This window comes from Lipotes vexillifer, unplaced genomic scaffold (genome assembly GCF_000442215.2).
Source record: "Lipotes vexillifer unplaced genomic scaffold, Lipotes_vexillifer_v1.1 scaffold926, whole genome shotgun sequence".
Classification (NCBI taxonomy): Eukaryota; Metazoa; Chordata; class Mammalia; order Artiodactyla; family Lipotidae; genus Lipotes; species Lipotes vexillifer.
In genome coordinates this window covers 1,091,159-1,106,953 of record NW_006798085.1, presented here as the reverse complement: position 1 = coordinate 1,106,953, position 15,795 = coordinate 1,091,159, and the positions used below count along the sequence as shown (strand labels likewise).

Genomic DNA, 15,795 nt, shown 5'->3' with positions numbered 1-15,795 from the left:
TATCATAAATCGGTGTTGAATTTTGTCAAAAGCTTTTTCTGCATCTAGTGAGACGATCATATGTTTTTTATTCTTCAGTTTGTTAATATGGTGTATCCCATTGATTGATTTGCATATATTGAAGAATCCTTGCATTCCTGGGACAAACCCAACTTGATCATGGTGTATGATCCTTTTAACGTGCTGTTGGATTCTGTTTGCTAGTGTTTTGTTGAGGATTTTTGTATCTAGGTTCATCAGTGATATTGGCCTGTAGTTTCCTTTCTTTGTGACATCTTTGTCTGGTTTTTGTATCAGCGTGATGGTGGCCTCGTAGAATGAGTTTGGGGGTGTTCCTCTCTCTGCTATAGTTTGCAAGAGTTTGAGAAGGATAGGTGTTAGCTCTTCTCTAAATGTGTGATGGAATTCGCCTGTGAAGCCATGTGGTCCTGGGCTTTTGTTTGTTTGAAGGTTTTTAATCACAGTCTCAATTGCAGTGCTTGTGATTGGTCTGTTTATATTTTCTGTTTCTTCCTGGTTCAGTCGCGGAAGGTTGTACTTTTCTAACAATTTGTCCATTTCTTCCAGGTTGTCCATTTTATTGGCATATAGTTGCTTGTAGTAATTTCTCATGATCCTTTGTATTCCTGCAGTGTCAGTTTTTTCTCCTTTTTCATTTCTAATTCTATTGACTTGAGTCTCCTTCCTTTTTTTCTTGATCAGTCTGGCTAATGGTTTATCAATTTTGTCTATCTTCTCAAAGAACCAGCTTTTAGTTTTATTGCCCTTTGCTATTCTTTCCTTCATTTCTTTTTTATTTGTTTCTCATCTGATCTTTATGATTTCTTTCCTTCTGCTAACTTTGGGGTTATTTTGTTCTTCTTCCTCTAATTGCTTTAGGTGTAAGTTTAGGTTGTTTATTTGAGATGTTTCTTGTTTTTTAAGGTAGGACTGTACTGCTATAAACTTCGCTCTTGGAACTGCTTTTGCTGCATCCCGTAGGTTTTGGGTCGTCGTGTTTTCATTGTCATTTGTTTCTAGGTATTTTTTGATTTCCTCTTTGATTTCTGCAGTGATCTCTTGGTTATTAAGTAGTGTATTGTTTAGCCTACACATGTTTGTATATTTTACAATTTTTTTCCTGTAATTCATATCTAGTTTCACAACGTGGTCGGAAACCATACTTGATACGATTTCCATTTTCTTAAATTTACCAGGGTTTGATTTGTGACCCAAGATATGATCTATCCTGGAGAATGTTCCAATACACTTGAGAAGCAAGTGTATTCTGTTGTTTTTAGAAGGAATGTCCTATAAATATCAATTAAGTCCATCTTGTTTAATGTATCATTTAAAGCTTGTGTTTCCTTATTTATTTTCATTTTGGATGATCTGTCCATTGGTGAAAGTGGGGTGTTAAAGTCCCCTACTATGATTGTGTTACTGTCTGTTTCCCCTTTTATGACTATTAGCATTTGCCTTATGTATTGAGGTGCTCCTATGTTGGGTGCATAAATATTTACAGTTGTTATATCTTCTTCTTGGATTGATCCATTGATCATTATGTAGTGTCCTTCTTTGTCTCTTGTAATAGTCTTTGTTTTAAAGTCTGTTTTGTCTGATAGGAGAATTGCTACTCCAGCTTTCTTTTGATTTCCATTTGCATGGAATATCGTTTTCCATCCCCTCACTTTCAGTCTGTATGTGTCCCTAGGTCTGAAGGGGGTCTCTTGTAGACAGCATATACATGGGTCTTGGTTTTGTATCCATTCAGCCAGTCTATGTCTTTTCGTTGGAGCATTTAATCCATTTACATTTAAGGTAATTATTGATATGTGTGTGCCTATTACCATTTTGTTAATTGTTTTGGGTTTGTTATTGTAGGTCTTTTCCTTCTCTTGTGTTTCCTGCCTAGAGAAGTTCCTTTAGTATTTGTTGTAAAGGTGGTTTGGTGGTGCTGAACTCTCAGCTTTTACTTGTCTGTAAAATTTTAATTTCTCTGTCGAATTTGAATGAGATCCTTGCTTGGTAGAGTAATATTGGTTGTAGGTTTTTCCCTTTCAGCACTTTAAATATGCCCTGCGACTCCCTTCTGGCTTGCAGAGTTTCTGCTGAAAGACCACCTGTAACCTTATGGGGATTCCCTTGTATGTTATTTGTTGTTTTTCCCTTGCTGCTTTTAATATTTTTTCTTTGTATTTAATTTTTGATAGTTTGATTACTATGTGTCTTGGCGTGTTTCTCCTTGGAATTATCCTGGATGGGACTCTCTGTGCTTCCTGGACTTGATTAACTATTTCCTTTCCCATATTAGGGTAGTTTTCAACTATAATCTCTTCAAATATTTTCTCAGTCCCTTTCTTTTTCTCTTCTTCTTCTGGGACCCCTATAATTCGAATGTTGGTGCGTTTAATGTTGTCCCAGAGGTCTCTGAGACTGTCCCCAGTTTTTTTCGTTCTTTTTTGTTTATTCTGCTCTGCAGTAGTTATTTCCACTATTTTATCTTCCAGGTCACTTATCCATTCTTCTGCCTCAGTTATTCTGCTATTGATTCCTTCTAGAGAGTTTTTCATTTCATTTATTGTGTTGTTCATTATTGTTTCTTTGCTCTTTAGTTCTTCTAGGTCCTTGTGAAATGTTTCTTGTATTTCCTCCCTTCTATTTCCAAGATTTTGGATCATCTTTACTTTCATTACTCTGAATTCTTCTTCAGGTAGACTGCCTATTTCCTCTTCATTTGTTTAGTCTGATGGGTTTTTACCTTGCTCCTTCATCTGCTGTGTGTTTCTCCGTCTTCTCATTTTGCTTCACTTACTGTGTTTGGTGTCTCCTTTTCGCAGACTGCAGGTTCTTAGTTCCCGTTGTTTTTGGTGTTTGCTCCCAGTGGGTAAGGTTGGTTCAGTGGGTTGTGTAGGCTTCCTGTTGGAGGGGACTAGTGCCTGTGTTCTGGTGCATGAGGCTGGATCTTGTTTTTTCTGGTGGGCAGGACCGCGTCCAGTGGTGTGTTTTGGGGTGCCTGTGACATTATTTTGATTTTAGGCAGCCTCTCTGCTAATGGGTGGGGTTGTGTTCCTGTCTTGCTAGTTGTTTGGCATAGGGTGTCCAGCACTGTAGCTTGCTGGTCGTTGAGTGGAGCTGAGTGTTGGCGTTGAGATGGAGATCTCTGGGAGATTTTCGCCATTTGATACTATGTGGAGCTGGGAGGTCTCTGGTGGACCCGTGTCCTGAACTCGGCTCTCCCACCTGAGAGGCACTGGCCTGATGCCCGGCTGGAGCACCAAGACCCTGTCATCCACACGGCTTAGAATAAATAGGAGAAAGAAAGGAAGAAAGAAAAAATAAAATAAAGTTATTAAAATAAAAAATAATTATTAAAATTTTTTTTAAATTTAAAAAGTAGTAAAGAAAAGAAAAAAAGAAAGAAGGAAGAGAGCAACCAAACCAAAAAACAAATCCACCAATGGTAACAAGCATTAAAAGCTATACTAAAAAACCCCCAGAAAAACGGACAGACAGAACCCTAGGACAAATGGTAAAAGCAAAGCTATACAGACAAAATCATACACAGAAGCATACACATACACACTCACAAAAAGAGAAAAAGGTAAAGTATGTATATATCATTGCTCCCAAAGTCCACCGCCTCAATTTTGGGATGATTTGTTGTCTATTCAGGTATTCCACAGATGCAGGGTACATCAAGTTGATTGTGGAGATTTAATCCGCTGCTCCTGAGGCTGCTGGGAGAGATTTCCCTTTCTCTTCTTTGTTTGCTCAGCTCCTGGGGTTCAGCTTTGGATTTGACCCCGCCTCTGCGTGTAGGTCACCTGAGGGCGTCTGTTCCTGCCCAGACAGGACAGGGTTATAGGAGCAGCTGATTCAGGGGCTCTGGCTCACTCAGGCCGGGGGGAGGGAGGGGTACGGATGCAGGGCGAGCCTGCGGCGGCAGAGGCCGGCGTGACATTGCAACAGCCTGAGGCGCGCTGTGCGTTCTCCTGGGGAAGTTGTCCCTGGATCAGGGGACCCTGGCAGTGGCGGGCTCCACAGGCTCCCGGGAGGGGAGGTGTGGATAAGTGACCTGTGCTCGCACACAGGCTTCTTGGTAGATGCAGCAGCAGCCTTAGTGTCTCATGCCCGTCTCTGGAGTTCGCGCTGATAGCCCAGGTTCACGCCCGACTCAGGAGCTCCTTTAAGCAGCGCTCTTAATCCCCTCTCCTCGCGCACCGCGAAACAAAGAGGCAAGACAAAGTCTCTGGCCTCTTCGGCAGTTCCAGACCTTTTCCCGGACTCCCTCCAGCTAGGACTCCCTCCAGCTAGCTGTGGCGTACTAGCCCCTTCGTGCTATGTTCACGCAGCCAACCCCAGTCCTCTCCCGGGGGTCTGACCTCCGAAGCCCGAGCCCCAGCTCCCAGCTCCCGCCCGCCCCGGCGGGTGAGCAGACAAGCCTCGGGCTGATGAGTGCTGGTCGGCACCGATCCCCTGTGCGGGAATCTCTCTACTTTGCCCTCCGCACCCCTGTTGCTGCGCTCTCCTCCGTGGCTCCGAAGCTTCCCCCCACTCCACCCCCGTCTCTGCCAGTGAAGGGTCTTCCTAGTGTGTGGAAACCTTTCCTCCTTCACAGCTCCCTCCCACTAGTGCGGGTCCCGTCCCTATTCTTTCGTCTCTGTTTTTTCTCTTTTCTTTTGCCCTGCCCAGGTACATGGGGAGTTTCTTGCCTTTTGGGAGGTCTGAGGTCTTCTGCCAGCATTCAGTAGGTGTTCTGTAGGAGCTGCTCCACATATAGATGTATTTCTGATGTATTTGTGGGGAGGAAGGTGATCTCCACTTCTTACGCTTCCACCGTTTTCCCAATATTTTATAATAACTCTAAATGGAATATAATATATAAAATATTAAATCAACATGTTGTACACCTGAAACTAATATTGTAAATCAATTAGACTTCAATTTGAATAAAAGAAAAGAAATGAAGGCTAAACTAGAAGAAAACAAGAATGAGTGAATATAACAGAAAATGCCTTTCTAAAGTAAAAAGGAAAATGTTTTAAATCAAAAAGAAACAAGGATGAACAGATTTCTAGAAAAAGTGACAAATATGAAAGATAGCAAAGAAGACCTGACATATGGATAATAAGATTATATGAAGAAGAATACTGAAGCAAGGAAAAAGAAAAAAATGCTTAAAACTAATATTGGATGGACCTAGAGACTGTCATACAGAGTGAAGTAAGTCAGAAAGAGAAAAACAAATACCATATGCTAACACACATATGTGGAATCTAAAAACGGTACACTGATGAACCTAGTGGCAGGGCAGGAATAAAGATGCAGATGTAGAGAATGGAGTTGAGGACACGGGGAGGGGGAAGGGTAAGCTGGGACGAAGTGAGAGAGTGGCATGGACATACATACACTACCAAATGTAAAATGGATGGCTAGTGGGAAGCAGCCACATAGCACAGGGAGATCAGTTCAGTGCTTTGTGACCACCTAGAGGGGTGGGATAGGGAGGGTGGGAGGGAGATGCAAGAGGGAGGGGATATGGGGATATATGTATACATATAGCTGATTCACTTTGGTGTACAGCAGAAACACACAACATTGTAAAGCAGTTATACTCCAATAAAGATATTTTTTTAAAAAAACTAATATTGAGGAAACTAGATTTGCTTTTAAAAAGCGCACCGTGTACCTAAGAATTTTGACCCAGAATGACCAGCAGCAAGACACATTCTAATAAAATTACTAGACTTTTTTTTAAAAAAGAAATGCCTTGGACACTTCAGCAAAACAGCAGGTGGGTTGTAAAGGAAGGAAAATCAGATCATCTTCAAACTTTTTGACACCAACACTTTATGCCAGAAGAAAGTGGAGTAACATTTAAGATACTCAAGGGGAAAAAATGTGAGCCAAGGACATTATATTTGGTAAAACTGACTTTTAGGTGTAAAGGGTACAGGTATTTATCAACATGCAGGAACTCAGGAAATATTCGTCCCATGATCCCTTTCTGAGAAATTTGCTAGAGAATGAGCTTAAGACAATCAAAGTGATGAGAGAGACATTGATATAAGGACTATCAGTCAGCATTAAATATATAGTTACTTGTAGAACTAAGACTAAATGAGATTTGAAAGAGAGAAAGTATTAATGCTTATGCCCAGTGCTCTGGTAATGTAGATATAGTGTAACTTTTAATGGAGAAATGGGGAAAGAATATGCAAAAGAAGAACTGTTCTCAGCAATTATATTGGTAACAGTATTAGTGTTATTCCAGGACTGTGTAATGTGATATAATGTTAACTGAGTAATTATGAGATATTCAAATTCCATCATCCTCTGTCTTTGAGAGCTAAGACTTTTAGTGTGGAAGAATACAGATGTAATTCAAAAGAATTTGCGTTAGAAACAAAACACCCCTGTAGTCCTGAATAGGAACTACACACACACACAACACACACACACACACACACACACACACACACACACACTTTTGATTTATCCACTGAAAAGGCTTAGAAACAATGACCAGCCCAGAAGCAATGAGCACACCTAGTAACCCAGGTTCTGTTCTTGAAATACCATTCCCATTAAAAGAAACCAGGATGTCTTAGAGAAATAGCTGATTCCAAGCTTGCAGCAGGAAATAAATAAGATGAGCTTGGAACATCTTGTCATAAAGGATAGGCAAGAAGCTTTCAAAGACTACTACGGTCATATCAGAAGGACTCAGAAGCCACTTTGAAGACGTTTCCACTGGCCAAAGACAGTTTGGCTTGAAAAAGGATAATTGCCAGTAGCAACGAGCATGTCTAGTGCCCAAATCTTGGTTTCTAATACTATTCTTCAATTAAAGGGCTCCTTAGAGAAATGGATAATTCTAGGGCTGGACAGGGAATATACAAGATGAACCTGAAATATTTTGTAGTACTAGAAAATAAAGAAGCACTCAAGAAACAACAACAGCAAACAAAAAACTATTGAGGTATGTTAATGTGACACAGGGCCTTCTGAAAGAACTGTCACTGGCCAAAACTGGAAGAATATGAGCAGGAAAATAGCAGTATTGGATTATAGCACAAGGAATAAAATGTGTCCGTGAGTCTATAGTGATAGAAATAAATGATTACATAAATAGATGGGGGCGAAGAGACCAATCTCCCCTACAGAAAAATTCTAAATAATTTGTGTATATACGCCTGTCTCAAGGAGGTGCAGCACAACTCCTCACCCCTTAAGTGTAGGCTATGTTTAGTTACTTGCTTCCAAAGACTATAGTATAGAAGGAGGGGGGAGCAGTTGGGAACCCTACAAACACTACCTGAAGTGATCCCAGTTAACATCAGCAGTGATGTCATGTTGGTGGTGTGTAGCCTTGGTTTGATGTGATAAGGAGGAAACTTCACTGTTATTCTCTTCCAAAAGTCATAACCCTAGTCTAATTATGAGAAAAATATGAGGCAACCCCAGGTTGAGGGACATTCTGCAAAATACCTGATGAGTACCCCTTAAAACTGTCCAGGTCATCAAAAACAAGGAAAGTGAGAAATTCTCACAGCCAAGAGGAGACGAAGGAGACAGAGGACTAATGTAATATGGAATATTTGATGGGATCCTGGAACCAAAAAAAACGGACATTACGTAAAACCCAAGGAAATCTGAATAAAGTATGAACTTTAGTTGTTAGTTATATATGTATCAGTATTGGTTCGTTAGTTGTGACACACAAACCATAGTAATGTAAGATGTTAACAATAAGGGAAATTGGGTACGGATGTATAAGAACTCTGTACTATCTTCTCAATTTTTCTGTAAATTAAAACTAAAGTTAGAAAGCTTATTTGAATATTTTTTAGAAATCATTGCAATTCATTGAAACCCATCAAATATGTTTAAATCCATGAGTTCATAACTATAGTTAAAACAAAAATTGTTCGATTTCAGAGGATGATGAACCAATTTATTACCTTGAGAAATGGTAAATTAAAGCAGAAGAATCAAGCATTAATCTTGTTTTCTTTTCCTGGGTGACTAAATAGTAGTAGATGAGGGAAAGCCTCTCTTTATAAAAGCATTCTACTTAATAAAAAAAAAGAAATGTTAAAGAGTATCACCATTTTGAAATCCTGGGAAAATTAACGAATCTAGGCATTGAGCATCAACAGCTGCTAACATCACAACATATGAGACACAGATACTATGTGCCATCTGCTGGGGGAGGACAGCACTACCTGTATTCATGAGAAGGCATCAACCCTGAGTCATATCAAGCTCTGTGTCCACTTGCCAATCTGCAGAAATACAGAAGAACATGTTGGACTCCATCGTGACTATGCGGTCGGCAAAATCCAGATTTGGGGAAACTACAGGTCAAATGCCCCAGCCTCTTCAACAGAGAACTTGTAAGGAAAGAAAGGGACGGAAAAAGAAACCTGTAGATTAAAAATATATCAAAATATTTGAAAATGGATAAGACTAACCTCAAAAGCATTATGCTAAGTGAAAGAAGTCAGACACAAAAGACCACATGTTACTTGATTCCATTTATGTGAAATGTTCAGAATAGGCAAATCTATAGAGATAGAGGGTAGATTGGTGATTTCCAGGGAGGGAAGGAATGGGAATTAACAACTGCCAGTGAGCACAGGGTGTCATTTGGTAGATGCTCATGGAGAAGCTTTAGGGATGGGTACAGAAAATCTATATCTTGACCCAAGTGAAGGCTATAAAGGTATAGCCTCCTTATCAAATTTTAAGTTATATATATTTTTGTGTGATTTCCAGTATCTTTTATTTTACAATAAAAGGGTAAAAAAAGAAAGAAAAACAGAACACAAGACTCCTAAGCTGTAAGGAGAGATCAGATTCCCCACATATTTCATTCTTTATCATGGTAATGAGAGTATTTCTTCTGGGCAAATTCAAGGTAGCTAGGAAATGTTCCTTTACCTCACAAAGGAAAGAAAAAAAGAGTGCAAAAGAGACCTAGTATTTGGTACACTGCATGACAAGTGCCATTTGGACCTCAGACCCTGTTCCAAACGTGCAAAATAACACACATTCTTTTCTGGTAGGTTCAACTGCCCCGTGATTTCCAATTTTATACACACACAGAATTGTAGAACTGTAATAAAGGAAATGGATGAAGGAGGAGAAGCCACCTATAGTCCCACCTCCCTGGCAAATCATAAATCATAAAATCATAAATATTTTTTACTGTAGTGTTTTTGTCAGGCGAGTGTGATAACCACTATACTATGGAAACACTTCAGTATTTTTGGTTTGCTGGGGTTCTGTTGGTCAGTTGGTGTTTTTGTTTTCTGTTGTGAGGGGTTGGCCATTTTAGCAAGAATTCTTTCCCAAAATAGAATTCATTTTGAGGGGCAACTTTTATGTTTTTGCCTTCTCGTGAAAACCACTCAGAGGATCCTGTCTTACTATTACTTAACATGTCACCTGTTAAGTAATAGTAAGTACTCTCCCCAGTTCTGCTGGCCCCAGGGTAGGCAGCTAGGTATATATTCCTTGTTCTCTTGTTATGTGGTCATTTTCAGAGTGGAACTGGGGCCCGTGACAGTCGCTCTTTTCCTCACCCCTGCTTTCTCATTTTTCCACTTGGGCAGAGTTCAGAACAGCAGCTCAGCGACAAGATCAGGAACAGGAGGAAGAGGATGATGAACAGGCAGTCCACAGAGCTCGGGAGTGGGATGACTGGAAGGACACCCATCCTAGGGGCTATGGCAACCGACAGAACATGGGTTAGTCTCCCCACAACAAGACAGGACTACAGGGGCTTCTGTCTTCCCCACCAAGGAAAGCTGTGCAGTCTTCCCCTCCCTGGGCTCCTGCTTCAGCCATGTACAACGAAGGCAGAGATGCTTAATCTTGCTTTGCGTTCATTAAAATGTCAAACAATTAATTGTGTATTTGTACCCTACATGATGAGCCAGCAATCTTGTCTTGGAATTACAATCCTCATCATGGTATATTCCACTTTTCTTAAGTGGAAATAAAAGAGTACTGAGAAATGGTTCTGTATAATCAATGGCTGTATGAATTCTCTTTGAAAAATGAAAGTCCCCTCTATCATGTGAGCCTGTGCAGAAATATGAGTATCAGCTGCTTTCTTCCAAGGGGTGAGGGGAGGGGGTCAGCTGTGGGTCCCTGGGCTTATGGAGAGATCCTAGTCATCTCCCTTTGATGTGGGCAGTGAGTTACCCAGCATCAGAGCTGCCCAGACTGGCTGGAGCTTGCTTTCTCCTTTCTACCCCAGTGCTGTGAACTAACCCAACACTTGCTTTACAAGGGACAAGCACAAAAGCCAGGATTTGCCCTGCCACACGGCTCTATTTTCAGAAATTATAGCTGTAAATGAACAGAACAATCCTATCTACCCAATCTTCCTTGCTTCAGCCATGAGAAATGAGGAAACCAATAAGGCACTATGAGAGCCATCCTTGTGTGAGCATCTGAGGCCAGGGTCTTTACTCTGGAACTATTTAGAACCCTGAGGGTAAGAGCAGCTCAGGCCGTAGCCTAGCTCTTAAGTGGGCTGCTGGAAGACCATTTTGGCCCTCTTTGCCCCTGCTGTGCCATACCTGGCCCAGTCCCAAGCAGTCAGTGTGCCATGGCGGTCATTTTGCTAGTTAATAAGGTACCTGCAGTCATGCCAATAACTGGGAGTGGAGGAGGGGAGACAGCACAGATGACAAGGGTACCTACTTTCTGCGGTAAAGAGAAGACACGTCCTCAGCTCCCGGGTTGATACCCTAGAAAAGCAGCCATGTGTTAAAACAAACGATCTAGAAAACATACTTTTGTTCTATGTGGCTTTGGTACACTTCTTTTAAGATGACTCAGCCTTCCTATTCTAGCTTCTGCAGGCTAGCTTAGGACAGGGGTTTGAAAAGGAGACTCAGATCCCTCTCCTTTGTAGGGTGGTAAATGGAGGGCTGTCAGACGATGAGTAGGACGTTATGTTTAGTGGAGGTGACAGAAGACTACCAATAATATATTTATTGCTAAATATATACTGCTTAATAAAGGATTCATGTTACCCTCACAACGTAAGCCCCTGAAACTGGTAGAGCACAGATTAACTTCCCCACAGATTTGGGAAGCAAACATTCATTTGTAGTTCTCTTCCAGTTATTGCCAGGCTGCCTCTAGCAATGGCCTATTTCGTGCCCTTGAAACTCCACCCTGAGCTCATTCCCCAAACGGGCCAGGTTGGGGTTATCCCCTTGGTCTGAGTCTACTTAAAGATGGTCCTTCCAGAAGATCCAGCCTGATGAAGCCCCCTCACATTCTGATGTCTAAGAGGCAAACTAGACAAAGTGGGTTTGAATCCTGGCTTTAAAAGTTGAAAGCTGTGTGACCTTGGGCAATATAACTTCTCTGAACTGCTCCTCTGTTTTCTCTATGTTTATAGATGAGCTGTTTCATAGGGTTGTTGTGAGAATTAAATGAATAATGGCAGCCATTATAATAGGCTGAAGAATAAGTGTTTTCGTCTGAGCTCAGTGACTATGGTCTGTCCACTAGGAAGGGAAAGGAAATGGACAGGTAGGTGTTGGAAACTCCGTTCTGTGCCAGGCACCAGACCGGGCACTTTCACATGCTATTAATACTCACAATGACCCTGCGAAATAGGTAGCATTATCCGCATTTTACAGATTAGAAAACAGGCCCGGAGAAGCTGAGTGATTTCTTCAAGTTCACATTAGTAACAAGCTGTGCTTCTGTCATTTTCCATGTGCTTCCCAATTGCGTGTGCTTTTAGTTCTGCATCTTAAAGCAGCTCAAAAAGAGGGAGCAGCTTGAAAACTCCAAACCCAAACCACCACTGATACGTTATTGGAGCTCTAGAAATTTCTTTTTAGCTGACTCACCGAAGAAAAGGTTATGACAGCCCGCTTCCCCCCTGCCATTTCCCCCTCAGCTGGGGGATAAGACAGAGGCAGTGAGCAAACCCATCTCCCTCCATTTTCCTCCCCAGTTCAGTCTGCCTGCCTGGCGGCTAGAGAAAACAAAAAGAGAACCACCTTCTCTACTCCCACCAGAGCAAGGCGTTTCAGGGTCCTAGAGTGAGCTGGGTTTGGTGGACTCCGGGAAGCTTAGGACTCAGAGCATTCCACAGATAACAGTACTGCCTCATCGTTTGCACTATGCTTATTTCACATATGCTGCATATTTCATTCTCACAACCTGTCAGGCAGGAGATAATGCCTTCGTTTTACAGGGAAGGAAGCTGGCTTGGGGAAATGCAGTGAGTGACTTGCTTCAGCACACAGCTAATACATAGACCGTGCAAACATATCAGTGTAGCCAAAATATTTGCCCTCTGTAGCTCTCACATGGAAGCCAATTAGTTATTTGGAAAAGGTGAACGCTGGGCACTACTTCTTTTAATGCCATCGTGCGGTGATTTGTCCTTTCCACTTATTCAACACCCCTGTAAGAAAGACAGAGCAGGGAACCGAATGAGCTGATTTCAAGCCCAAGAAGTTGGAGTTAAGGTTTCTGAATTGAGTCTCAATCCTCAGGGCTCTCTCTGCCCCTCCCTAGCCGGGTGACCCAGGGCCACCCAGGTCACCGGGGTCACTGCTGTCATTTAAAACAACGTGCAAAGGATAAAACTTTTGAACCTAAATCCACCTCTCTTATGGCAACTGAATTCCAAAGTCCTCCTCTGCTTACTGTGGGCCTCCGGTTTGCTCATCAGCACAACACATACACTGCCACCCGGCTCTTTCAGACACCCAACAACAAGACGGCACTGTGACCTTCCTTTGTCTCCTTGCAAAACCGCTCCCTCCAACACCTGCACATCATTTCCTCACAGATTGCTTTTCACCCATTCATCCAAGGTTTAACCTGGCTCAGTTCACTCATGCTCCACAGCAAGGAGGTGTGGGTTCTAATACCAGCTCTGTCAGTTTTAGCCCCTCCCAGATGCTGACAACATCTGGCCTACTTACCTCACAGGCCAGAGTAAGGAGCAAATGAAATCAAGTATGGAAAAGCACTTTGAACAATTAGAAAACATGGCACAAATGTAAGTTTGGCGGCCAGAGGAGGGGATGCATTGTTTTTTAAATTCAGTATTTCACAACTTATTTTAACCCCTGCCCCCCTATTGCTTTCTCAGTCTTCTATATATATCACCACCAGCAAAAAGGTTTGTGAACATGCTTTTCTTTGTGTGCTGGAGATGACCAGCACAGGAGAGAATTGTTACGTGCAGCAGAAATTGAGAACCGGTTTTTACTTATCTGCCCACCAGGCCGCCTTTGACAAACGTATGTGAAAAGATGGTAAACAAAAGATTTCAGTTTCTTGTCACAACTGGCAATAAATCCCTCCAAGAGAGTACAACTCAGCAATGACTTAGGCCATCCTATCCCCATGTGGTAGCACAAATAACAAGAATTCGTGTATTGAGCACATACCGTATACTAGGAGTTGACTATTTCTAATCCTCACAACAACGTCCCAAGGTAGATATTATTATTGCCTCAATTTGTAAATGAGGAACTTGAGGCTCAGAGAAGGGATTTCCCAAAGATCTCTCAGCCCTAAGTGTCGAGCTGGGCCTGGATTCCAGGTGGGCCTGATTCCACAGGCCACGTCCTTCCAGTCTGCCACACTCCCCGGGAAGCACAACGCACGGGGGACATAGGAAGGTGGGCGAGATACCCTGCTGGCACACTGCTCTGGGGATCACCTCCCCCCTTTCTCTGTCTAAATTTTGAGCAACGATTCTATCAGCTTTGCCGGCCAGGCCCTTTAAGGGCACATCTGAGACCGGCTCACTAGGGGAATACCCCGGACTCAGAACTCTCCCCTTCCTGGGGCCCTACATCCCTCAACCTGTAGAACATCCCTGCTTCCAGTGCCAGGCCCACCTGTTTCCAGCCCTATCCGATCTTGGTACAAGTGAATCTTTTAAACCCTCTCTCTATTCCACCCTCTCACTTAAGGGTTCTTACACATTTTCTGAGCCCGTCAAAGCCCCCCCTCTTGGTCTACCAGGCCCTCCTGGACAGCTAAGACCAGACCCAGGTTGTGAGCGCATGAGACTTGGCAGCCAGGGGCTGGGAGGGAGGATTTCTGCCCGAACTCTGAGGCCCTCCCACACTCAGCGACAGATACCGCCTCTGCTACCCTGGTGCCCTTGTCCCCGGCTCAGAGACACGGAGTGATTGGTAGAGAGACTCCTCACCCGCTTTATGGAACCTGTCTTCTCCTTTCCTTGTCTACCTTCTACCTGGGTGAGCTCACCCCACCTCCGGCTTCCATGACTCACCACGTGTATGCTGATGGCCAGTACTAGCCCTGACCTTTCTGCTGAGCTCCCTGACCCATATCCTGTCATCTACCACACCGCTCCTCTTGATGAACAAAAACTCATTCAACAGCCTGGCAATGAACTCACCACACTCCCCACCCCTCTGGCTCCATTAGAGTTTCTTAGGGCCTGTCGCCTACTTAGTGCTCTTCCTGGGAAACTCAGCACTGTTTCTGGCCTTCTCCTGACAAAGCCGGCATTCAGTGTCTGCAGAATGAATTACTGAATGAATGAGTCCCATCATGAATCACGCTTCTTCGTCAGGCAGATTCACAATAATGCAGCCTCTTTCTTTTCATATTCAAACAACTTTACATAAAAGGAAACCCAGAATCCCTTCACCTTAAAGCAGCAATCATTTCTCTCTCAGACCCCCTTTCATCCTATCACAGAAGGGACCACATTTTCACAAAGTGTATTCAGTGGAGAGGTCTGCTTTATACTCTGCTTTGAAAGCTTACCATATCATATACTACAGAGTTTACCTTATAATAATTTTAATGACTGCAGATTGTCTATAAGATTGCTATATAATAGCTTACTTAGGCCCCCCAGATTTTGAACATTTGGATTGTTTCCAGGTTTCTACTGTTATTTCCTTTATTCATTTAACAAAGCAAATTACCTTATTTGTTTGGGCACGCATAAGATTTCCCTGGAGGAGGAGGAGGGGTGAGGGATTGTTAGAGGCCAGGAGTGGGAAGGAGACTTTTCACTGAATTTCCCTATAGACCCTTTTGAATTTTGAATCATGTGAATATGCTGACTATTCAAGATATATATACCAAAAGCTTACTGTACATGAAGCATCTCACTAAAAGCTGGATATAGCAGTGGGGTCTACACTCTCAAACTAACTTCCTAATATGTGCTCTCCCAAAAGTATGTATAATGTACCTTGGGAATCCAGAGGAGAGAGCAGGGTGGAGAATCTCAGGCAATGACATTTTCACAGTAACTTGAAGCATGCGTAGGACTTAGTCAGGCTGATAAGAGACCACCGTGGGCAAAGGCCCAGAATAGCAAAGGGCACTTCCTGGTTGGGAAAGGAGGCTGTATCTGGTGTGGTGTGAAAGTTATGGGAAGTGAGGCTTTCAAGAAGGGCAGAAACCAGTGGAGCAAGGGCTCTGGAGGCCAGGCTCTGGGCTTCGAACTTGATCCCGGAGGCCATGGGAACCTTTAGAGGGTTAGAAACAGGGCAGTGGGTGAGAGCTGTGTTTGATAGCAATCCTCTTAGCAGCAAAGGACCAAAGGAAGGTAGAGCAGCTGGGAGCAGCCTTCTGGAGTCCAGGAGACAGTGACAAAGGCCTGAACTAGGGGACCAGCTGTCCCAATGAGCCCCAAACCACCCTGCTTTTAGCACTGAAAGTCCTGCGTCCCGGGCAACTCCTCAGCCTCTGGCAAATGGACATAGTCAGTCATTCTAGCCTGAACCAAGGCGCTAGATGCTGCTGTTCCCCAGAGCC

At 43.0% G+C, this 15,795-nt stretch overlaps 1 protein-coding gene across 2 annotated transcripts in view; it reads left to right on the top strand.

Moving 5' to 3' along the window:
• Nucleotides 1–10,083, top strand: part of IGBP1 (immunoglobulin binding protein 1) — a 38,862-nt gene extending 28,779 nt beyond the window's left edge. Inside the window, exons 6-7 of one of the 2 annotated variants that reach the window (XM_007470133.1) lie at nucleotides 6,119–6,123; nucleotides 9,605–10,083. In XM_007470133.1, the coding sequence (XP_007470195.1) occupies nucleotides 6,119–6,123; nucleotides 9,605–9,742 (143 nt within the window). In that variant the 3' untranslated portion in view covers nucleotides 9,743–10,083. Of the gene's footprint in view, nucleotides 1–6,118; nucleotides 6,124–9,602 lie in introns of both variants that reach the window. The other variant, XM_007470132.1, reaches the window with a different exon arrangement.
• Nucleotides 10,084–15,795: the final 5,712 nt, after the last annotated feature.